The sequence below is a fragment of the Puma concolor genome, chromosome B1 (genome assembly GCF_028749965.1).
Source record: "Puma concolor isolate L17-30 chromosome B1, mPumCon1.1.hap2, whole genome shotgun sequence".
Classification (NCBI taxonomy): domain Eukaryota; kingdom Metazoa; phylum Chordata; class Mammalia; order Carnivora; family Felidae; genus Puma; species Puma concolor.
Window position 1 is genome coordinate 55749021 of NC_141670.1, and position 25286 is coordinate 55774306.

At 42.3% G+C, this 25286-nt stretch overlaps 1 protein-coding gene across 2 annotated transcripts in view; it reads right to left on the bottom strand.

Annotated features, from left to right (window-relative positions):
* The window catches only part of GALNT7 (polypeptide N-acetylgalactosaminyltransferase 7), a 149500-nt gene that overhangs the window by 48056 nt on the left and 76158 nt on the right, over nt 1–25286 (bottom strand). For both annotated transcript variants that reach the window (XM_086703858.1, XM_086703859.1), the window contains exon 2: nt 19899–20359. In XM_086703858.1, the coding sequence (XP_086559984.1) occupies nt 19899–20359 (461 nt within the window). The remainder of the gene's footprint in view (nt 1–19898; nt 20360–25286) is intronic.

The following is a 25286-nucleotide window of genomic DNA, read 5'->3' on the forward strand; positions in this document are numbered from 1 at the left end:
ACTGGTGTTAGGCTGACCTCCTTAAGGCATGAGTTCCAGCGCTGCTGGCCATGAGTTCAATGTTAAGCTGCAACACTATATGTTAAATAGGGTGTTCTTAGAAACAAAACACATATATATCAAGGTTAGGTATTGATCAGCTAATGAACCGATGTGACCGGAGTCTCACAAGAACCTAACCCTGTGCTTGCCCTAGGAGCAGTGCCTCTGTCTGTATGTATTCCTAGCCCCATGCTCACGGTGACTTCAGAGAACACAAACACCTTGGTAACAAGGACTGACTGCATAGCAAAATGCACACGAACAGAAATTCAAGTTCACCAATAAGGACGGCTACAAAAAGTCAGCTATAAAGTCTGTCACGCCTTTGCACCGCCTACTATAAGGGGAAAGCATGATAGGTGGATGAATTTTTGTCTTATGGGCTAACGCCGCCGGCTGCGTTGTAACTGCCAGCAACTTGCAAAGATTTAAGAGACAGAGACAATCACATTCTCTCAATTAAAATGAAATTCATGCTTTGAAAACAATTATGATGATGCCGGAGAATAGGACTTTAACCAGGAGGGCCATAAAAAGGCAGGGTAAGCGAGGAACATTCTGTAAACTACTCAGGGATACCTTATATAATAAGGAGGTGCCTGAGAATTACAGGAAGCTGCCGAAAGAAGAGAAGCAGGACAGAGTCAGAGAAAGAGAGGTCTTCGCCACTGAGCGGTGGGAGCAACCAAGAGCCTGCCACTCAGAAACGCATCTGTCACACAGACAAACCTACCCTTTAAAGAACAGTGTGGTCTCTTGCTTAAATGACGGTCTACACTATAAAGAGATGCTTAGAGTTAAAAGAAAAATCGGGTTAAAACATTTCTAAGTTTAGAAATGACCAAGGTGCCTATTATTATGAAATATTTACAGACCTAAGCCCTACAGCCCTGATGTATCTTCCTATTTTCTTCACCTAACGAAAGCAATGATAGATTCATCACCCAGTACTTTTGAGCAAGTGCCTCTTTACTGTGTGCTACATCAGGGACTCCCTTTATGTTTTCTCACTGTCTTTAGGACTGTTCCTCCTCTTGCACAGTAGAACGGCAGGACGAAAGACAAAGATGAGGCTGGAAGCACACACCTAGCATGACGAGACCTATGTAGGAGACAAAGCTTCTGTAGGCTTCTTACCCACCCAGGACGAGGGTGGCTTCCGACCACTGGGACCTCCACCCAAGCAGCAGGGCTCATGTTACCTACTGTTTTATGCCTTCACGTTCTTTGGCACATTTCATCCTCACGATAATGTTAGGAGCCAAGTATTTTACCCATATTTGCCAGAAGAGGCCAGCAAGGTTCTCTAAATGTCAACTATCGTTCAACTCTGTGTGGGAGCTCCAAGAGGTACTTCCTGTGCACTCATGAGCTCAGCACTCTCGGTTACTGCCCCCTTTTGCCTCTAGCTCAGGATCATCAGGGGGTGCCCTGTGGCAACGGGGACTCAGCTCCGGCGAGGCTGGTCCCACCGGTGCACCTGCTATAAGTTAGGGACGTGCTGAGGACACCTGCCAGGCTGTTTCAAGGCCATGGTTTCGTGTTGTTTCAGGAGCCACTGGATGATGATCTGCCACAAGCTTCGACACACCCTCGAGTGTGGGAGTCTGCTGTCCCAGAGTTCTGCAGACATTCTAGTGAATGTTTTTTCGTATCGTCTCCTTGGTATTTGAGTATAAATGAGTGCAGGGGCCAGGCAGGGAGCACGATCTAAATGACAGGCACTGTACAAACACTGCTCCTCTGCTCTGGGACCACACTCAGGTGCCTTTCTGTTCTCTCCTTATGATGGCTGCTTCTATGTTAGATTTAAGCAGAGACCCTTGTTGCAAATAGTTGGGATTTTAAACGCCTACATTTGAGGGGACAGTCACTTTGGAACTTGACAACATACTCTCCCCTTTTGTTTCTAAGTATAAAAACGTTAGTACTATAAAAATGTCTCAAATATTAAATTTAAAATGACTGCTCTGGGGGTGCCTGGGTGGCTCGGTCAGCTAAGCGTCCGACTCTCGATTTCGGCTCAAGTCATGCTGTTCTTGCGTTTCCTGCGTTCGAGCCCTGCACTGGGCTCTGCACTGACAGAGGAGAGCCGGTTTGGGATTCTCTCTCTCCCTCTCTCTCCGCCCCTCCCCAACTCGTTCTGTCTCTCAAAATGAATAAACTTAAAAAATTGAAAAAAAAAATCAAAATAACTGATCTGATAAACAGACCTTCCTGATCCTTTACCTGGTGTGGTAAATAATCCCAGAGACTTGCATGCACCCCTGGCCGCCACGTAATCCCGGACGCGTACTCTTTGGACTTCCGGTTCCTTGTCCACAAAGTGAAGAAATGGTACCGGAGACCTCCCTGGCTCCATTTAGCTCTAAAATTTTGAGTCTACGAAATTCGTAATGTCTTAGGAGCACGTTTCTTGAAGTGTCCAAGCCGTGCCCTTTAGAAGCTGCCACGTGGCTCTGAAAGTGCCATCTTGCGCACTTGGCTCCCGTCCGTCGTGATCAGCAGCTTATCTGTGCCGTCTGAGGCGTGAGAGGAAATCAGACACCCGGACGCAGGATGGTGACGGAAGGGGCAAAACCAAGGACGGGAGTGTGTGGGAATCCAAGGTAGCGTGAGAGGAGGAGGAGAAATAAGGGCCCACACCGCCATCGCTACAGCCATAAACAGCGCATCCTTGCTGCCTACGTGGTGTTAGCAGGGTGCTAATCATACCACGAGACTTAGGTCAAGTAGAAGAGGCTGGTGAGGGGTGGGGTGGGAGGGAGGGGAGGGCGGGTGATGGGTATTGAGGAGGGCACCTTTTGGGATGAGCGCTGGGTGTTGTATGGAAACCAATTTGACAATAAATTTCATATATTGAAAAAAAAAAGAGGGGAGTCTAGGTGGCTCAGTCGGTTGAGCATCCGACTTCGGCTCAGGTCACGATCTCGCGGTCCGTGAGTTCGAGCCCCGCGTCTGGGCTCTGGGCTGATGGCTCAGAGCCTGGAGCCTGTTTCCGATTCTGTGTCTCCCTCTCTCTCTGTCCCTCCCCCGTTCATGCTCTGTCTCTCTCTGTCTCAAAAATAAATAAATGTTAAGGAAAAAAAAAAAGAAAAAAAAGAAAGAAAAACAAAAAAGAAAAGGCTGGTGAGGCCGAAGCACAAGGTACGGAGGGAAGTATAGGGAGTGATGAGCTTATACAACAAGTTTTTGTTTTTGTTTCTTTAGGTTCAAAAAAGTGTGAATATATGTACATAAATGTTTGGGAAAAGAACTTGACGAATATTCAGCAAACAGCAGCTGCCTCTGGAATGGGAGAGAGGGGACTCTCACTTCTTAATCGAGGTGGCAAAATGGGTTTCCTCGACTCCCCGGAGGTGACAGACAAAGGTCAACAGGAAGAGACATTCACGCAGCAGGATTAGATCCTAGAGGTGCCAGCAGGGTTGAGTTTGGCAAAATACAACGGCTGAGTGCCTCCTCGCTAATCCGTCCCGCTCCCCTTCCTGCTCCTGGGGAAACCAAAGAGGGCTGAGCCTGGTATCCTGGCAGCCAGTCTGTTCCCTCTGCCAGGCTGGGCATAGCGTTGAGGGGCTGGATATCAAGTGCAAGTTCTGCCAAACAGAGCATATACTGCTAAGGTGCGGGAATCAAAGCAGCGCTTGCCTCTGCTTGGCTACTGCACCGCTTAAGCTAACAGATCCGGTATCTATTGTTACTTTCCAAGAAGAGCTGTCGCACCTGGCACCGGCCCAGGAGCTGCCAGGCTCCTCAGCTCTTCCAGGAAGAAGAGGCAATGCCAGGACAGAAAGCACTCTGCTAAGCTAGAGTGGGAACAGCTGCACACCAGCTGCTTTGCTGGCTGGTTCTATTCAGCTTTTGTATCTAGAGAAACATTGTGGAAGACCCAGGGGAGAATGTAGTAACATAGAAAAAAGTAATTTTTAAAGGGAAGGGGCCTTGGAAGATGTTCAGTGGTTTCCAAACTGAATTCAGGAGCCTGGGGTTTCAAGGAGGTGCAAAGACCCAAAGCGGAGAGTTATGAAGAAAGTCACTTGAAGGAGGGATTCTGGGGGTTGTGTGGCCAAAAACACTGAAAATCCCTTTTTACAGATAAGGAAAATTGAGACTCAGAGAGGGCTACGTGGGGTGTGTTCTCAAAGAACTCACTCTATATGAGGACAGAGATATGAGAATCAATAACAAAAGTGTATACACATATATTGTACTTTATAATGAACGCTGACGAGAATCATTAATTCAACTGTCTTGTAGAGTTAGCTTTTCCTGATTTCATTGTGTATCTATTTAAAGTTATACAGTCATGGGGCGTCTGGGTGGCTCAGTTGGTTGAGTGTCTGACTTAGGCTCAGGTCATGATCTTGTGGTTCATGAGTTTGGGCCCCGCGTCGGGCTCGGTGCTGACAGCTCAGAGCCTGGGGCCTGCTTCGGATTCAGTGTCTCCCTCTCTCTGCCCCTCCCCCACTCGTTTTCTCTCTCTCTCTCTCTCTTTTTTCTCTCTCTCTCTCAAAAATAAACATTAAAAAAATTAAAGTTTTAGAATTATTAGAATAGGAATAATAAGCACCGTCTGATTACTCAGGTATTATACAAAAGATATTCTTTCAAAAATGGAAGGGTAGGATGGAGTGAAAAAAAAATTAAAGGATCCCCTCCAGTTGCTAGGTTTTCCTCATTAAAAATTTGGTCCTGGGGTGCCTGGGTGGCTCAGTCGGTTAAGCATCTGCCTCTTGATTCTGGCTCACGCCATGGTCTCAGGGTTTGTGAGTTGGAGCCTTGCATTGGGCTCTGGTACTGATAGCTTGGAGCCTGCTTGGGATTCTGTCTCCCTCGCGCTCTGCCCTTCCCCCACTTGCTCTCTCTCAAAATAAAAATAAACCTAAAAAAATTTGGCCTAAGACTAATTTTAACTTCATAACTTAATTACAATACATAGGATAAAATACCAATAAAATTGCTTTTTATTTATTTATTTTTTTGGTCTAGTAATTTGCTAAAGAGTAAGGTTTCGAATGGAATGGCTTAGCACATGTGCCAAACCAAAGAGCTGGCAGTTTGGAAGCTAACTTAGCTCATCTGTATAATGTCTGATCAGAAATTATCACGTTACTGCTATTGGCCTCATTTTATGATGCACTTAGATGATGTATTGATATTTATCCTAGTATTTGCTCTAGACTTTAATAAATATAAATAACTTCTGGGCCCTCTGCTGTGAATTCCTGAAATATCAAAAAATGCTCAATACAAAAATATCATTATAACGAAGTATCTGGCCAATAAATTGTTGAACTTTGAATCCTTGGTCTGAATTCCTGTTTACTCCCATGAGATAATTTCTGAATCATTTAAATGATTATGATAATAAGCTACTCCAAATTTGGAGGCTGGCTGCATCGTACCGTCTAAAAACATTTCTGTCCCAGGAATGGTAAGGCTGGCCATTTTTTTTTTTTTTTTTTTTATTACTTTATCCATCAGTCCCACGTAATTAGTCCGGTGATAGGATCTCATACTATCAGGTCATCTACCCTTTTGCAGATGTTCTAGCACTTCTGTAATATAAAGTTCTTTATCAGTTAATTAAAATAGCATTCAATTAAGTTTTGGATTAGGTAAGCATCTTAATTTTCTGAATCATCAGTAACCATGGAATCTGGTGAAACTTCCAATGAATCAGGTAGAAGAATTCCAACTTAACTTTATAAAATAACATTATGACCTGTCAGTGATCAAACCGAAGACTTGAACGTGACAATTGTTTTTCTGAAGGCTCATTTTTATTATTTATCTCATTTACTCTAAAATCTAGGACAGCGCTGCTTGAAGTATGATCCACACAGATCCCTAGCATCCCCAAGACCCTTTGACGAGCTTGGTTAGGTCAAAATTATTTTCATGATATTATGACCTCGATGCCCTTTTCACCGTGTTGATACTTAACTCTGATGGGGCTTTGGCTGATACAAAGGCTGGGATCCCAGCACAAATCAAGGTAATGGCACCAAAAGGTACTTGTGTTCATGATATTCCTCATCAACACACAAAACAAAAACAATGCCATCTACACGGAATGTCCTTGATGAAGCAATAACTCTTCCTAGAGTTTTAATTTATTAATTTTGTTAAGCCCATGCCTTCTTAATATTCTGTGAGACAAAACGGGAAGCATGCTAAAAGGACTTCTGCTACATATCTAACTATGATGGTTGTGGCAAGGAAAAGCACCTGTGTAACTGAGTTCCAAGGTGAACTCGTCAATTTTCTCACAGCCTGCAATGTTCACTTGAAAGACGCAGTGGATTAAACTAAGGTCATTCAGACTCGGTTATCTGGCATTTTCTCAAATGTGAATGAAAGGAACCTGTCACTTCAAGGAAAACAACTGACATCATTTGTTTCTGAGGATAAAACCTGAGCTTTCAAGCAAAACTTAGAATTTTGGAATTATGCCAGCCTCCCAGGAGATAAAGCCATTTCTGATGAGACTGATGAGGGTATATATATAATGAAAGTGTCAAATTTCATTACATTTGAGTATTTGGAAAATCTGCATTATGCAGGATGCTAATATTTGGAAGATCTGCGTTACTTGTGATACCAGTATTTTCCCAGTGACGAACGCATGATGTTACATCACTCGAGGGTAGAAGACTCACTAACGTGCAAGATACACTAACAACAGAGTATTACTGTTCACCTGTATGGTTTCAGATTCTACACTGCAATTACTACTACCTGTTGCGTTTTGGTACAGTGTCAAGGAAGAATATCGACAATTATCTGAAAAGGCTATTAAAAACACTCCTCTTTTCCAATTACGTATATGTGCGAGGCCAGATTTCCTTCATATATTTCAACCAAAACGACATATGAGCATAGACTGAATGTAGAAGTAGATACTGGAGTCTAGCTACCCTCCATAAGCCAGGCATTAAAGAAATTGGTAAAAATGCAAAGTAATTCCACTCTTATCATACTTTTTTTTTCATTTTGGAAATTTTATTTTTCAAGAAATGTGTTAACATGTCATGGGTTTATTATTAATTGAATAAAACTTCTGCTTTAATTTCAATATGGTCAATTTTGATAGGTAGGTCCCACGTAATAAAAGCCTAATAATTTGGGGCTGTTAATAATTTCTAAGCATGTAAAGGGGGCCTGAGACCAAAAGGTGAAGAACTTTTGGTCCATAGGATCCAAACAGGCCAAGTCGCTCAATAGGTATTTTGTTATACGTTTTACTTTTACATCATTCGTTCTGATACCTGCTGATACGTAATTAAAATATCAGTGCTTTAAAAAATAATTAAAAAAATAAAGTATCAGTGCCTTACAATGGTCCTAGTAAGTATATTATAAAATTATCTTCACAGGTTAATATATAAGCATTGTCAATATTTTTCCTATTCCTTAGAATAATTCCCTCCAACGAGTATTAGTAATTATCCAGATTTTTTGAAAAAAAAGGGCAGGGGGATAGAAATAAGAGATAATCCAAGAGGAGAATGGGTTGAACAACTTAGAAAACTGTTCAGACAAAATGCACCAAATTCTGAAAGTGTCATCAGTGGCCACCACTGACTGAAAGGTGGGATTAGATAAAAGGCAGGATTGTTTTGTTTTGTTTTAAATAGTGGAATAAAGGGTGGCTCCCTGCATCGAACCCCCCGGTATTTGTTACACGGAAAAAAAAAAAGTGAGAGAAAGAGGTATCCCTATATCTGTGAATGATTACTGTAATGCCACTGCTCATCTTCAGATATATTCTGCCATGATGTAGCCCAAGACCCCTCCCAGAATCCTCCAGTATCTAACAACTGATTGCATTTTACCAAGGACCAGGTTTTCCTATTTGTTTGGCTCATTCGATCAACCTGTGCTTATTCTTATCCACAATGCTATAAACGTGATCTTGGTTCCTTCCATTGTATTACCACCCCCACCCCACCCCAATGTTACCTTAGAGCCTCTTACTCAGGGGAGAGATTTTGCCCTACCCGGGCCACGTGGCAAACTCTGGAGACATGCTTGTCTTGTCACAACCAGAGACAGGGGTGTGTGTGCTACTGGCATCTAGTGGGTAGGTGACAGAGATGCTGATATACATCCTACAATGACAGCCCCCGTGACAAAGAATGTGATAGAGCGGAGACTGAGAAACCCTGACGTAGAGGGGAAAAAAAAAGGTCTGCAAGAATGAAATAGAAAGTCTTTGCCTTTTACCTTTTCCTAACTTTCTCCGTTTTTCCCTTTAAGAAAGTTAACACACTGTGGTGTCCTGTAACGTAACCCCTTGGCCATTGATTAGTTGAGCATCGCCAACAAGGCAGTGTGCTCTAGAAGCCAGATTTTGAATCCCGGAGCCACCATTGTACAGTTACGTGACCTTCAGATTACCTAGTCCTCTGAGCCTCAGTTATGGCACCTAAAAATACAGTGGAAAAAAAATATATGAGGTTTCAATATGGTGATAAAGATTGGAGATAGTGCATTTAAAGCCCCTGGCACGCTGCCGGACATCCAGTAGGTGCTCAATAAATGGACAGTGCTATTGATCCTGTCATTTAATGAGGACCCTCTGTCTTCACTACCTGCTACATCAGAGAAAGAAGGGAGCAAAGCACCGTCACAGTGAAAGAACTAATTCCGTGCAAGTGGAAGACATGCTTACACTGCATTTCAAGGGACTGAGAAATCTTTCCAAAAAAACCCCCAAAACAAAAAAACGGCCTACATATAAACAACTATAAATAAATGCCCAATGGCTGGAACTTGGCCTTCTGTGTCTTTTTAGGTCTATGGCGTATGTCCCCCAGCACACCCTTAACTCCAACCCGTCCTGCCCCGGCCCCCCACCCCCAATGTCAGGCATATGACTGTGGAGGCAGAGGCTAGCGTCACATGACAGAAGACAGAGAAGGTTAAGAAGCAGCCAGATCTAATCTAGACGGTTTCACTGATTGAGTTTGTGCTTCTTCTTTGCTTGATTTTAAGTAAGATGACCTGGGGGCACCTGGGTGGCTCAGTCGGCTAAACGTCCAACTCTTGGTTTCTGCTCAGGTCATGATCTCACGGTTCAGGGGTTCAAGCTCCGTGTGGTGCTCTGTGTTGACGGCATGGAGCCTCCTTCGACTGCCTCCCTCTCTCTCTGCCCCTTCTCTGCGTGCACGCTCTCTCTCTCTCAAAATACACACACTTAAATTTAAATAAGTACCTGATGGTACTTTCCTAATAAGATGTGGTTCACACACACCTCAACAAAAACTTCTATGAAAGAGTTTTTCTGTTTTCCTTCAATGCTCCTTTCCTATTCTCTCATTCAGAGAAGAAAGAGAGGGCTAAAGATCTTCCCAGGAAGGGACCCCCACCAGCAGCCCTGTAGCAGAGTGTGTTGGGGCTCTGGAGGGAGCTCCTGCCTCACAAAAGATGAAACAGCAGCCGGCCATTCACATTTGCTTTCGGTGAAGACTTTACAGCTCTTTCCTTTAAAGAGACAGCAGTGCATCTCCAGGGTCTTAACATGCAGTTTAGATGCTCAAATCTTTCTCCAGAGCCCTTTAGCCTGGTTTTTGATTTGCTCACTGGGACCTGCTATCCTGAAGAATGAGTGGATATTTTTCTTTTGGTTAGAATGGCAGTGCTCATTCTGAAATAAGTTACTAGGTTATTAAAAATGTGATTTTCCTCCTACACATGGACTACGTTTTGGAGAGTGGAATCTCCCTCTCTGATGGCATGAGGAGGAAAGCAAAACTATGGGCCATTTCCTAGTGATACGCTAGAAGATATTACTGAATTTAAACTGCGGCGTTACATAATTTTAACTCACGCAATTACCTTGACTGCTTTTTACTTCTTAGCATGTCCACCTTACATGTCGCAAGAATGATAAAAAAGCAATTCTATTCACGATGTACTAAGTGCATTTTTTTTTTTTTTTTCAACGTTTATTTATTTTTTGGGACAGAGAGAGACAGAGCATGAATGGGGGAGGGGCAGAGAGAGAGGGAGACACAGAATCAGAAACAGGCTCCAGGCTCTGAGCCATCAGCCCAGAGCCTGACGCGGGGCTCGAACTCACGGACCGTGAGATCGTGACCTGGCTGAAGTCGGACGCTTAACCGACTGCGCCACCCAGGCGCCCCATAAGTGCATTTTTTACATGGTCAGCTTAAAGTGAGCAAAGGTAGGTTATAAGTGCATTTAAAAATTTTTTTTTGAATATTTATTTATTTATTTATTTATTTATTTTTTTCAACGTTTATTTATTTTTGGGACAGAGAGAGACAGAGCATGAACGGGGGAGGGGCAGAGAGAGAGGGAGACACAGAATCGGAAACAGGCTCCAGGCTCTGAGCCATCAGCCCAGAGCCTGACGCGGGGCTCGAACTCCCGGACCGCGAGATCGTGACCTGGCTGAAGTCGGACGCTTAACCGACTGCGCCACCCAGGCGCCCCTGAATATTTATTTTTTTTGAGAGAGACAGACAGCACGAGCTGGGGAGAGGCAGAGAAAGGGGAGACACAGAATCCAAAGCGGGCTCCAGGCTCAGAGCCGTCAGCACAGAGCCCGATGCGGGGCTCGAACCCACAAGCCGTGAGATCATGACCTGAGCTGAAGTCGGACGCTTAACCGACTGAGCCACCCAGGTGCCCCTATAAATGCATTTTAAAAGTTGCATAACAAATTATTCATCTTACTACTTCTACAATCCTTGCTTAAGAAAAATATATTGGTACTTGATGATCCTGCTTTACAGCTCTGCCCAGGGACTTGTCTTTACCCTGAGGGAGTGGTCAAAATTGCTCTACAGACTGAGGAGTAGATACCAGTGTGAAACTCAATCAAGAGGAAGGAAGGTTTTGAGTTGGTTCAACCACTTTTAAAGATTGTCATCTCTCCCAGATCCTACTTTTTGCTTCTCTCCCAAATTGGTCCTTTTTATCAGATATCCCAGAGGTATCTGCATGTGTATGTGTGAAAGGCGTGAGGCTGTCATCTGTGGTTTTTATAGCTTATTGCGGCAGTAGTGAGTTCTAGCTCTAAACTGGGCAAAGTTTTTCCCGAGTGTGTGGCCCAACGAGAGTATTCCCTTACTGAGCGCTATCTTCCAGAATGGTTGTGGGGTTTCCAGAATAAATAAGGGGTAAGGTTCTTCTTTTCCTTAAATGTTGATTTATGTGTGGCTTAGCAGTTAACCAGTTTCATGTACATAATTTATCTTAAACGTGGAAACACCTTACAATGACTTTGCAATCATACTATGCTCCTATGTCCAGAAGTTTAGCTTTAACTACCATTTAGGTAAAAATTCAGACACTTCAGCTACACTACTAGATAGGCAGACAGACAGACAACTCTCGGTAAAACTCTGTTTTGCAAAATCATGTATTTTAAAAAAAAAAAAAGGAAAGGAAAGGAAAATAGGACTTAAAGGAAAAATAGGGACAGGACCAGACCACTCAAAACTGAGGGAATGTTGGGACCACATTCCCCGAGGAAAACAAAATCAATCAGTGTAGTTAAAAATCACCACTGACGTGTGCACTTAGCACCAAAGGCCTCCTTTGCAGGCTTTAAGCCCACGGCTTGTGTTTTCCTTCCTGTAGGTCCCGGGACCTTCACCAATCAATTTCCTCTCAGCTTCTTTGGATGCACCGGCAGCTTCCCTGGACAGCTTAATATAGTGGCAAGTGTAGTGCATCTTGAAGCCATTAAACCCCCCATTTCTTGCCCGAAAGAAAAGTATTTCAGCAGGATTGTCGGCTTTGTTCTTAAGGTGTTCATAAATATATTGCTACGGTGGCCACTTTGTGAGAAGCCTCGCCCTCGATCACTTCCAAACATTAACATGCAGGAGCTCTAGGAACCGTCAGGACTTCCCCACTGAATTGATACCATTTCTCTTACTCACCGAACACACGAGAGCCCACATGCATTAAGGAGGCACACGCTGTAACGAGCAGGCTGTATCTAATGGTCCTGGCTGCATCTGCTAGTCTGAGCTGCTAAATTACCAGAGCGGGTCATGCCAACCCTCTGCGGGAAGGGCTGCGTGTTCTGACAGCCACACTGCGCGTGGCAGGCCTGGATCTATGTCTGGAACTCTCCTTGGTGAGGAAGTGATAACCTTGTGGCAGAGGACAAGGACTAAACACTTTGAAATGACTGGTAGCTCCAAAACTGAGATGCTTTAGTAGGAGAGGGAACAAAAACCATCCCTGAACCATGGCAGTGTTCCTCATGGGTGGGAAACTTATCATAAAGAGGATTAAAAAAAAAAAAAAAAAGGCAAGATATTCCTGAAATTGTCTGCCATTGGGATGTTATGGGATATCTAGTGGTGCCTCCATATTTTTTTCTTTTTTTAAAATATTTACTTTTGAGAGAGAGAGACAGACAGACAGTACGAGCAGGGGAGGGGCAGAGAGAGAGGGAGACACAGAATCTGAAGCAGGCTCCAGGCTCTGAGCTGTCAACACATAGCCTGAGGCGGGGCTCGAACCCACAAACTGCGAGATCATGACCTGAGCCGAAGTCGGACACTCAACTGACAGCCACCGAGGGGCCCCTCCATAAATATTTTTCTAACTAGCCTGCAGGGAACTTATTCTGAATTGCTGGTTGGGGGCGGAGGGCTGTGAAAAAACAAAAACGAGCAACCTGAGTCTATAATTTTTCATCAGGCATATCTTACAGTTTTGTAAGGCTCGTGGTGGGGATGCGAGGGAGGGGGGCGCAGATAAGGGCAAGGGAAATGAAGCTAAGTCCCCTTTTAATAGAGCAACTTGGAAAATGACTAAAGGATGGAAAGGACCTTCTCAACCAAATGAGGTCTTGGCAGGAGAATCTCGCGACCAAGGGAAGCGAGCCATCCCAGGACTCCAGCAAGGAGAGAGGGGCACTCCAGATGGCTGCTACTCTGGTAATCGTGGCTTAGAGCACATTCCCTCCATTTCCAGGTTTTGTAAGCTCACTTTATGAACGTGCTACCTTCTCAACTGCTGTTGAAATTGGGGTGACATAAGTTACCCCCGATCTCTGTAATAATTCCGCTTGGGCTAAATCCATATCGTCAGCCAGGAGCTTAGACAAAAATCAGCTGTGCCACCATCATTGAGAAAACTCCGAAGTGCAAAGTGTGTGTGTGTGTGTGTGTGTGTGTGTGTGTGTGTGTGTGTGTGTTCATATGTAGGTGTTTAGAGGAAAAGGAGAAACTAAGCAACACAACACAACTTATTTTTAAAGTTAATCTGGAAAACCTCTGAACTCATAAAAAGTAGCTTCTGAGGGCAAGCATTTTCAAGCCAGTTAGAAAGTAATATTTTTGGGACAAAAAAGAAGGCATATGTCCATCATGGGTCATCTGAAACCAATTTCAAATGTGCTTCTTATGGCCTGGATCTAAGGTTGCCAAATTGTGGTTTGAAAAATGAGACATATCTTGGGCCATCTATGAGAGAAAAGGACAACGTGTTAATAATTGTGATCAGTGCAGTGTGAACGGGGTCCACCATATATTATGATAATAGAATTTGGGACAAAGTGCTGAAATACATGTGCATATATATACATATACACAGGTATATACGTGCGTATGCACGTATGCATATGCATATGCACATATGCACGTATATATAAATATATATGATTTACATATTATTCTAATAATTTGTTTTGACCTCTTATGACCAGCTCCTTAGAGTTTTAGGTACCTCTCACTGAAACCTACGGGTTGTACGTGGAAACTGAAATTTAAAAATAACCATATCGTTTCAATTAACTCAATGTTTTAAAAATAGCATCTGCTTTTTCTGAATTTTTTATTTTAATTTTTTATTTTCAAGAGAGGGAGAAATAATACGCACAAGTCAGGGAGAGCGAGAGAATTCCAAGCGGGCTCCACACCCACAACCGTGAGCTCCTGACCTGAGCTGAAACCAAGAGTTGGACACTTTACCCACTTAGCCATCTGGGCACCCCCAAAATAGCATCTGTTTTATAAATTATAGCACTATATTCTAAACAAACACATCAGTGAGTGAAAGCTGTTAACACGAACAGAGAAAGAAAAAAGCTCATGATCACAATTCACCTTAAAATTAGAGTAGAAGCATGAATATTTTGCTATCAGGTAAGAAGACAACTGTTTGGTATATACGTCATGAGTGTAAATGTAAAATATCTTTAAAAAAAAAAACCCTTCAATTTCCCACAGACAAGCTTAAGAAAGGTATTAACAATTAATCATATTAACATTTGTATAGCTCTTAGAATTTCTGGAGCACTTTAACATCTTTGTAAATGCAACGAAGATAGCTTTCTACAAAATAAAAATGCAATTGGTGTGTAGGTAGGAGGAAAGGTTAAATATTAGAAGCAGATGAATTTGCTCAGCAAGTCAAAATATTTGATTCATTTGTTTGAAACAAAATAGCTCAGATGATATACACCTCGGATTGTCTGCCTTCTTGGGCAGAAAAAGGGCAAGAATAATTTCCATGTATTTGTATCAGCCGCTAGTTCATAGTCAAGGAAAGAAAATCCGGAGCTTTATTTCAAGGAAATCGAACATGTTCACAAACAGACTTTTCTACCTCTTCCCAGGAACAGGCTCCTCATCCTGATGGGCTCTGCATGAATTCATCTAAAGCTGGGGGGCAGGGCGCCTGGGTGGCTCAGTCATTAAGCATCTGACTTCAGCTCAGGTCATGATCTCATGGTTTGGGAGTTCAAGTCCCACATCTGGTGAGCTCCAGCCCCGCTTCGGGTGAGCCCTGCTTTTCTCTCTCTTTCTCTCTCTCTCTCTCTCTGCCCCTCACTCACTAGTGCCCTCCAAATGAATAAACAAACAAACAAACATATATATAAAGCAAGCAAGCAAGCAAGCTGGAGGGGAAAAGTGGTTTAGATAACTGAGCTCTGGGCAGAGCAGTGAATAGTGCCATCCTCTGTGTTACTGCCCTTGGATTTATCTTTGATTCCTCCTTCCACTCCGTCAAGCTGCCAAGGCCCACTGATTCTAACTCTTCTATTCTCTTACCTCAAGTCTCCTTCTTCTGGTTCTGTAATCTTCGCTGAAGTTCCGGCTCTGATGCTACTAACCCACCAACGGGTCTCCACTCCCAATCTACTCTTGACACCTTTACCAGTCTGATATTCCTAAAGTTCTCTTTGTAACCTTCAGTGGGTCTTTCCTGACCACCAGTCGGTATAGACTTTGTGAATGGCACTGTGATCTTCTTTCTTCCTAGTCAATGCCTACCTTTACGTCTTCTGAACTTATAACTCTTCCTGGGGAAACCCTACGCATCCTCCAGGCTTTGTCCTTGGTGTCCGCCCCATCAAACTTTTTCTGACTCTCCTGTAACTTGACATGCCCCTCACTCCTCTGAACCATATCATTTTGCTCAGCCCTCTCCTACGACCCTTATGCTATGTATTTCTTGCCCTTCTCCCCAGGGGCGGATGGGGAGCCCCCTGAAGGCAGGGACTGTATTTTGTCTTTACTGCGTCTCCTGATGGGTTAGCACAGTGTGTTGCTTACTGGAGATACTCAATATCTGTTGAACTGTGAAGAAAACGGAATGTGTTTTTTATAGAAAATACGTGTGAAGGCAGGTGAAGTCATCCTTGGATCAAGTCTCTAAAAAAGAAGCAGGCCTCCAGTTCACTCAAAATACAATTACTCACTCTTTTAACGAGCAATCAACAGCCAGTAAATTACTCAGCCAGTGCATGTAATTCAAAGCTGTAACATACATAAGTATGAGTCATGTTGGCAGCTGGGCAGTTCTGTCCTGCTTCTAAGGTAGAGAACATTCATCTGAAAAGCCTGTGGAGCAGCCACAAGAATGAACAAGTTAACCACAGGGTCAGATGTCACAGCTGGACAAACAGCCCCAAAGCTTGGTTTCTAAGTTTGGCAGGTGGCTCATTTAAACGTCTGATGGAAGCAAGAAAACAAGGCTGATAAGGTCTATCTGCCAAAGCTGCAGAAAGTCAGCAACACCAAGCCAGTCTCTGGTGGGCTCTGTGTAGCGTATTTTCTGTGAGGGATGAGCGTGAGGGACCCTGTGTCTGTGTGATATGGATGCACGCTACGTTTTCAGTGTGTTTCCAGTAAAAGAAGAAAAGTGCTAATATGCAAATTGGATAAGATGCCAAATTTAGGGATGTTTTATTTGTTGTCAGTCTGTTTATAAATTCTTAAGACTATTTACATCCTAATTTATGAATAACTCTTAGAAATTATTATTCTACACTAAATTTTCAGTGTTCAAAGAGGAACGAAGCCTATCTCTCTTTTTTAACTCAAGTTTAAAAAACAATCTGGACTCAGTTAAAAAAAAGTTTCCGGGGGTTATAATGTTTTGAGTATTTTGAAGCATAAAAAAAAAGTTTTCTCACTAACATAGAAATATTTAAGAGGGGCTTAGGAGCATTTGATGAGATAGCCTTGGGTCCTTTGGCTTGACTGGGGACACAACCCTTACAAGAATGATACACAGAAACATGCAATATCCTATTTCTAAGCACTTCTGCAAGAGAAAAGAACATGGAAAACAATCAGCCTATGACATGAAAGAAGGGAGGGAGAGGAAAATAAAGAAGGAAGGACAGATGCAATGAGGAGAGCAAGAAAGAAAGGATGGGTGGAGGGAGGGGAGAGAGAGAGAGAGAGAGAGGAAGGAAGGGAGGAAGGAAGGAAGGAAGGAAGGAAGGAAGGAAGGAAGGAAGGAAGGAAGGAAGGAAGGGACATTATAGGAGAGCAAGGAGGACCCAGAGAGATGGGAGGTTTGAGTGGCAATTGCTGTGTCTATAACATTTATCAAAGGAGAGGTGAAGGCTTTGCCATCATGGAAGGTACAAGTAGAAGTGAGATGAAGATAAGGCCGCGTGTGACATTTACAATTTCCAAAAAGCAACAGAGGACCTCAAAGTTAATAGTAACTGAAAACATTAAAATTTTGACATGAAGATATGTGATCTGAAGAAAGTACCACCGCAATACAAAAATAATAATAAAGTCAAGAACACTTAAGTTTCTAACACCAGGCCTGTGAAAAAACACTTTTAACCTATTACATCATTTAACTCTAGTGCCAATCCTGGGAGACAGGTGTTGTTAGACCCATTTTAAGGATTAGGTAACTGAGGGTTAGGGAGGGTAAGTAACTGATCTAAGATCTCACATCTGGTAATGGAGCCAAGGATTGAACCCAGCAGATTCCATTCATTCATTCACTCATTCATGGTCTCAACAGATATTTACTAACTGGGTGTCAGTTACTGGAAGCAACTGGTGAAGAAAAGAGATACATTCCTTACTACCTTATCATGTAGTAAGAAAGACAGTCAATAAACAACTAAATAAATCAGGAGCTATATAAATTTGATCAATTATAAAATTAGACAAATACTATGAATGAAATGGCCACAGAGTGGTATTAGAAAATAAGGCATGGCATTATCAACTAGGCAGCATGGTTGGAGAGGTTCCACTGAGACCTAAACGATGGCAAGGAGCCAGCCACAAGAAGGGGGAAAGCATTCAAAGAGGAGGGAAGAACACATCAAAGAGACCGGAAAAGGTCAGCCTGGCTAGAGCATGCTGGGCCAGGCGGCACAGTAACAAGAGGAGGTCGTCAAGGCAGGGAAGGGTTGAGGCTGCTGGTTAGAAGTCGGGGTTATATTTAAGTGCACTGGGAAGGCAAAGCATTGTTGTAGATAAGCTAGATCTGTGTGGTTCAAAATACCACACTGGCTTCTGTGTGAATATGGAGGAGGAGAAACCATGAAGGAGACTCCTACAGGATTCCAAGGGAGACGATGGTGGCTTGGACTTGGGTGGAGGACTTGGGTGAATGCACCTAGAAATAATCTGAGACATATTTTGGTGACAGGAGCTAGAAGCCTTGCAGATTAGAACGGATGTGAGGGGTGAAGGACAGGGAGACACAGAGGCGGACGCTAATCCTGTGTGCTTCTGCATTATAGGACATTTGATTTTCTTAGCATATTTCTCATATGGAAAAACGAGCTAGATTTATATTGGTGTTTTTAACAATCTTTTATAAATAGTTCACGTGCTAAAAATCTGTTTCTACACTTAGCTCACCCACTGACTGTAACAACGCACTGAAGCATATCACCTGTGAAAAGACATACGGTGAGGTGAGGTGAGGTGAGGTGTGGTGGAAAGATAGGGCTTTCACACCAAACCACCTTGCGCTGAACCACGGGGCAAATACAAAGAAGTCAGAGCTCCAAGCTTCAGACTTTACTTACACAGGTAAGAACTCTCTCACAGTTTGGTTGTGCGAATTAAGAGAAACTACAGTAAGTCCTGGCAGGGAGTAGAAAGTCAATAAATGTTACTCGCTGCCCACCCCCTTCCCTTCCCTTCTCAGTGATGAGAATGCCATCAATAGGTTTTCAGAGAACCCTCTACAACACAGATCAACAGTATGATTAAGTGCTATATTTTAGTTAACTGGGACACACTCCAGATAAGGGACTGCAGAGCCTCTTCTGGGTCCTAAAGAATACTGGCGTGGCAGTTCCAACTCTGTTAACAGCCACCCTTAGCCCCTGACTGGGGAGGTACAAGACACCCAGTTAAATTCAGGCTTCAGATAAACATCAAAGTATAAGTATGTCCCATACACTGTTTGGGATATATTTAGACTGAATGTTTTTCATTGTTCATCTAAAATTCAAATTTAACGGGTGTCCCTCTATTTTTATTTGCTAAATCTGGCAACCTTATGACTAGGCAAGCCTCTACTTTGATTTGGAATAAATTGAACCAGGATGATTCTTCCTTCACAGTCCCTTGAGATGTTCCAGCTCTTCTCTGGAAAAGAGGTTAGGTATCTCGCCACCATGGTTCTATACTTCTATTCCTTCAACTTTCTTTGCACGTTTCATTCGCCCCATCTCACTCTTACAATAAATATATGAATGTCCAAAGTCTACTAAGTAGGACTACATTAGGTATAGAATCTTTTCAGTGACAGTGACAAAAGAATGCTGTTGTGGGATCTGCACGTGTGTGCATAAAGGTGTCAACCTCTTAAGATAAAGATATATGAACAACACAGCAGAATACATTTTGAGAGTTTTCTGGTAGCATGGAATTAAATTTGCATCTATGTTAATGGAGGCTACTTAGATCCTGCATGAGTAGAACGGATTCAGAAAAAGCTTTGAGTTCATCCCATAACCACTGTCTATCACAAGTTAAGAGCTGGAAATCCTGTATTTTAAATCAAACTACATGAAAATAATGTGAAAGTTTATCTGTTTGGGCGCTCCTTTTGCATATGCTCAAGAGTTTCAATTTCCAGTTGCAGTACTGAGAAAAAGAATTAAGGGAAACATCAGTATCTAGTTAATTATGTAAGACATCTAAAGCAGCGTTACTATTTGTTACTATTCCACAACAAGACAAGGAGCTTGATCCAGAATGAAAATCAACACATCAAGAAAGTTTTGTCATTAAAAAATTGTCACTTGTACTAAACAAAGTATTTAACAGTTGGTTTACACTTTGGTACAAGTTCACGTTCCCATTGTGGATTGGTAACAAAAAATTCACAGACCGGTGCCAGTCCAGCGACATTTGCGTAGCACTGATGTAAAACCCCCAGAATTTTATATGTCATACCTTCAATCTAATGGCATAAATGAAGTGATCTCCTCCTTCTGGCCATTTTGCGGACCGAAGAGCCTTTTACCTCCTTGAAACAAAGGCAAAACTATTTTCTCCATCCTAACAACCTAACTAAATATCTATCAAAACAATAGTTGCCCCAGTTTTAGAAAGAAGAGGATGTGTGCTTACTCTTCTTGTCGTAAGTCATTGACGCTGCGGTCCAGTGAGATCATGTCACTTGCCACCATGTTAAATCCAAACTCTTTAATGCTGGCTTGAACTGCATGTTTGAATTCTGGTCCCAAAACCAATGGCTTGGCTTTCTCTCCAGGGCCACCAACCACTCCATGAGGCTCAGGTTCTTTGGGTTCAAAGTTACCGAGGATCCCTGGACGTAGCACAGGATCTCGGTAGGTGAATGTCTGAGGCTTAAATGTGAGATACTGCCTCTGTATTACGTCTTTCTGGTTATCTCCTCCAGCATGGCGCTCTTGTTCATTTCTCGCCTTGTTTTTTCTTCTAATAGACTCTAAGTCCACTTCTACTCCTTCAACATGAGGCCATGGTACCACAGGTTTGAATCTGTCATCCCCAGGAGCTAATCCATTGCCTCCTCGGTTAGGCATGGGGTTATTGACATCTCTGTCTTCCTATACAAAAGGGAGGGGGATATACAATGAGTACATGAAGGCAAACCACAGCAGAGTTTATGATACGAATTTTCATGTTCATAAAAGGTTGAGGCAACAATAAAATGATTTAAAATGTTAAACAGAAGTAGGCTCTTGATCAGGACTTCCCATTAAAAGATATCTTTTGGTGGGGGGAGGACATCCCAAGAAAGACTCTTTCTTTGCCTTACCATTCCAAAATAAATGAATGGATGCAATTTTTTTTTTTTTACTTCTCCCCTTCTAAAACAAACTTTCTATCAAAGACTTCTTAATAAAGCACATAGTTATGGATTAAAGCAATGGGATTCTAGGAACTTTGACAAAAAAAGGACATTTAATAGGTCATGTACAATATGTGGTTTTCCCAGATGTCTGGTATATGATAAATAGAACTATTTGTCAGTAATACAGCCATATGGTGGCAGTGGTATTAGATGGGTGACATGTCACCCATCACTAGGCTGGCTTCGTGCCTCTAATGACAGAGAGAAAGGCAGGGATATGCAGTCAACAGTCAGTATTTTCTACTGAGAGTGTAGAGTGTAACTGAATTCAGAACTATAAAAAAATGAACAAAAACGCTAATGACTAAGCAAGTCAGTTCAGGCTTTTAGACCACACCCAATACCTAGTTTGCCCCATTCCAGAGGCAGCCCAAGTCAAAACAGCTTTTGCACATCAAGATATTCCTCAAGGGCTGCCTCGCTTTTCTGTGTGGACCTTCCTCAACACCAATGCCAAGCTTTCCGTCAGAAATCCTGAGTGCTTCTGCTTCTGAGCTTTTTTATGTGAAGTTTTTGCTAAATCACTACCGTTCTTTGCACAGAGCAGTGTTTCTCAACATTAGCATCACCTCAGTGGCTTTAGACAATCCTGAGGTCTGTGTCCCACCCCCCTCAGGCTTTGTGATTTAATTGGTCTGGGCATTCAGAGTTTTAAAAGCTCCCCAAGTGATTTTACTATGCCTCCAAGCTTGAGAACCTCTACCTTAAAGGAAGAGCTGCTAGCTATAATTAGACAAGAGGATTATTGAGTATGCACAGCTGGGGAGGCAAGGTGAACTTAGAACTGCAAAATAGGCTGGCAGGTCGGCCGTTTCACTGCACACTACAATTATCTGATTCCTTCACAGATTCATAATCGAGTTAGTGCCATCGGACCAAGATGTGTCGACAGTGGTAGAGCTACCTTGAAGAGTTAAGTTAAAGACTTTAAAGAGTACAGAAGGTGCCAGGTATGATGTTGCGGCATAGGATGCTATCTGCTGGCAGTTTTAGAAACAAAGATCTCTTCAGAAAGCCAGTTAATCTGGGTTGCCCGGGTGGTTCAGTCAGTTAAGTGTCCGACTCTTGGTTTTGGCTCAGGTCATGATCTCGGACTTCATGGGTTCCAGCCCCGCATCGGGGTCTCTGCTCTCAACGTGGAGCCGAGTTTGGATCCTCCGTCCCCCTCTCTCTCTGCACCTCCCCTGTTCATGTGCTCTCTCTCTCTTTCAAAAATAAACCAAGAAAAGAAAGAAAGAAGGAAAGAAAGCCAGTTAATTCAAATGTGAACTTAGTTCAAGAGTTGGTAATAAGGGCTAACGATTGATTTGAGGGGTGTCAAAAAGGAATTAAAAAAATGTCTTTGTTTAGGTAATGTAAGCACACGATAGAAAATTCAAAGGATCCAAAAGGGCATATAGTGAAAAACAAGTTTTCCTGACCCCCCTTCTATAGAGGCAACCATAGCTAGCACTCAGTGAATCTTTCTAGAGAGGTTATATGCATGTATAAACGTACATATGTATATGTAACACAACATTTTAACATGGGATGTAGATTTTAATTGGCTCATTAATTAAAAAGGAAACCTGTACGATGTTACAAGTGGTTCAAAGGTGAATCCAAAGAACAAATATCTAAATATCAAGAATAGGGCGCCTGGGTGGCTCGGTCGGTTAAGCATCCGACTTCGGCTCAGGTCATGATCTCACGGTCCGTGAGTTCGAGCCCCGCATCGGGCTCTGTGCTGACAGCTCAGAGCCTGGAGCCCGTTTCAGATTCTGTGTCTCCCTCTCTCTCTGCCCCTCCCCTGTTCATGCTCTGTCTCTGTCTCAAAAATAAATGTTAAAAAAAAATTTAAAAAAAATCAAGAATACTGCAAAGAATTTACACATAGACACAAAACTGGTAACATCGGTTAATATCTACAAGGCAATAACCAATTGTACTCCACGGTACACAATTTCAATTTCAGGGGACAAGAATCTTTTGCATTACCATCAGTTTTCCATCATTTCTAGCACTGTAAAACAGCCCAAAGATACTGAAAGGGCAAGATAACCTAGAAGCTGAGCCAGATAGTACACCTAGTAATCTTTTGGGCCCATTTCAAAGCTTTTCCAGAATGTTCCTCCTGTAACACAAAACTAATTATAAAATTCACACTCAGCCTGATTACAGAAATGTGATACCTTTCTTCAGGCATGTGTAGGTAGATAAGGCTTCTGGATCAGCCTTCTAATCTTCACACACCTCAGGAGCAAGGACTTAGCTGGAGCCTAACCTGTGAGCCCTACTGATTCTGATGATGGAAAAAGTGTTCCATGTCTCCAATTCATCTCCTGGCTCTTTCCAGAAGAGAAGTGTTGTGGCAGCGTTGTAAGGAAATTCAAATAGAAAAATCATTACAAAACCCTAAGATACTGGACCCAAACTGTTGATGTTGAACGAAGTATAGCACATACAGAAGAAAGACAGTCTCCCCAGCCCCAACTTTTCACATCAAGACTCTAGTGAGTCATTAACTGGAAAGGTAAAAAATGAGGAGAAGGAAATGCCAATAAATACAGAAAAGTAGATTGGACAGGTCATTGGATGTCAACATCCATAACCATAGCATCCACTCTGCATGTTGCCTAAAGTTCCATAAAGGGAAAAGGGCATATTGGAAGAGTATAGCACACAATAGTACCTAAAATCATAGTATGTGAATAAATGCATACTATGGTTTAAGCTGGCCTATGCTAACGCAAAACTTACAAATTTAAATATTTCTCAAATTCGCCCACCCCAACAAGAGAATATTTAACGGATTTCAATGTCATGCTTATCTTCCTCCAAAAGTTGATCTTTTCTTTAAGGGTTCTCTTATATTCCACTCTTGGTGTCCTTTCTAGCTCTCTTAGACGTGTACCTATCATTCCAGGGGCACCTGGGTGGCTCAGTCAGTTAAGCAACCGACTTCGACTCAGGCCATGATCTCACGGTTCATGGATTCGAGCCCCGCATCGGGCCCTGTGCTGACAGCTCAGAACCTGGAGCCTGCCTTGGATTCTGTGTCTCCCTCTCTCTCTGCCCCTCTCCAGTTCACTCTGTCTCTGTCTCTCAAAAATAAAATAAAACTGTTGAGAAAAATAGTTAGAAGTCTACCTATCATTCCACCTTTATTCTGGGTTAGGTCATTCTTTTCCAAGCATCACGACCCGATTTACACTGACCATTCCTGCAACCCATTTCCTCAGCCCACATCACACTTCTGATCTCCAAACCTTACAGTTGGTTGCTTCCTAAATTTCTACTTATATCATTCTTATTATATCTACTTATATCAATCTGGCACTAAATTTCTACTTATATCAATCTAAGTTTAAGACACCCCAAACTGAACTTACGTTTACTTCACATCACAAACCCATTTCAATTACTGTCTTCCCTACTTTGGAAACTGGAAGCACCATCCACTCAACTGATCAGATCCAGAGCCTGCATTTCATCCGCAGCTTCTTGTTCTCTTTTATCTACCCTACTGGTATCCAATCAATCACTAATACCTATTAATTCCTATTGTCTTTGTAGCTTCTGAATCTGGCCACTTCTGTCCATTACCCTCACTGCCACTGTTTGAGTTCAGACCACCCTCACTTCTTAACAGGATTACTATAAAAGTGATAACTGCTGACTATAAACACTATGTTCTAAGTATTTCATATATATATGCATATATATTTCATATATTTCATATATATATTTCATACATATATTTCATATATTTCATACATATATTTCATATATATTTCATACATATATTTCATGTATATTTCATACATATATTTCATGTATATTTCATACATATATTTCATGTATATTTCATACATATATTTCATACATATATTTCATACATATATTTCATATATATATTTCATATATATATATTTCATATACGTATGAAATATATATATATATTTTTTTTTTCACCAAGAATTGGTTCTGTGATTACTATCCCTATTTTACGGATAGAAAATCTGACAGAGGGGCGTTTGGGTGGCTCAGTCAGTTAAGCGTCAGACTTCAGCTCAGGTCATGATCTCATGGTTCATGAGTTCGAGCCCCGCATTGGGGTCTGTGCTGACAGCTCAGAGCTCAGAGCCTGGAGCCTGTTTCGGATTCTGTGTCTCCCTCTCTGTCTCTGCCCTCCCCACTCATGCTCTGTCTCTGTGTCTCTCAAGAATGAATAAACGTTAAAAAAAAAAAAAAAAAAAAAAGAAAATCTGACAGCGAAGTTACTTAACATCAGAATCAGTACATCGTAGGGCCAAAATGTGAATCGAGAAGTCTGGCTCAAGAGTCCATGCTCTTAACCACTCTACTGTAGTGCTTCTCATTTTAATGCATGCACTTACTGTCTCTCTTCATTATTTATTCTACACAGCAGCCATAGTGACTTTCCTAAAATTCAAATATGACCATGTTACTTTCCCAATTTACAACACTCCACTGCTGGTCCACTTCCCTCAGGAGAGTTTATATTCTTTAACCAGGTTAATAAAGCTTTTCAGGGTCCAGCCTGCACTTACTTCTTCACCATACCCTCTAGAGGAGGAGTTAGTTAGCTTTTTCTGTAAAGGGTCAAGTTGTGAATG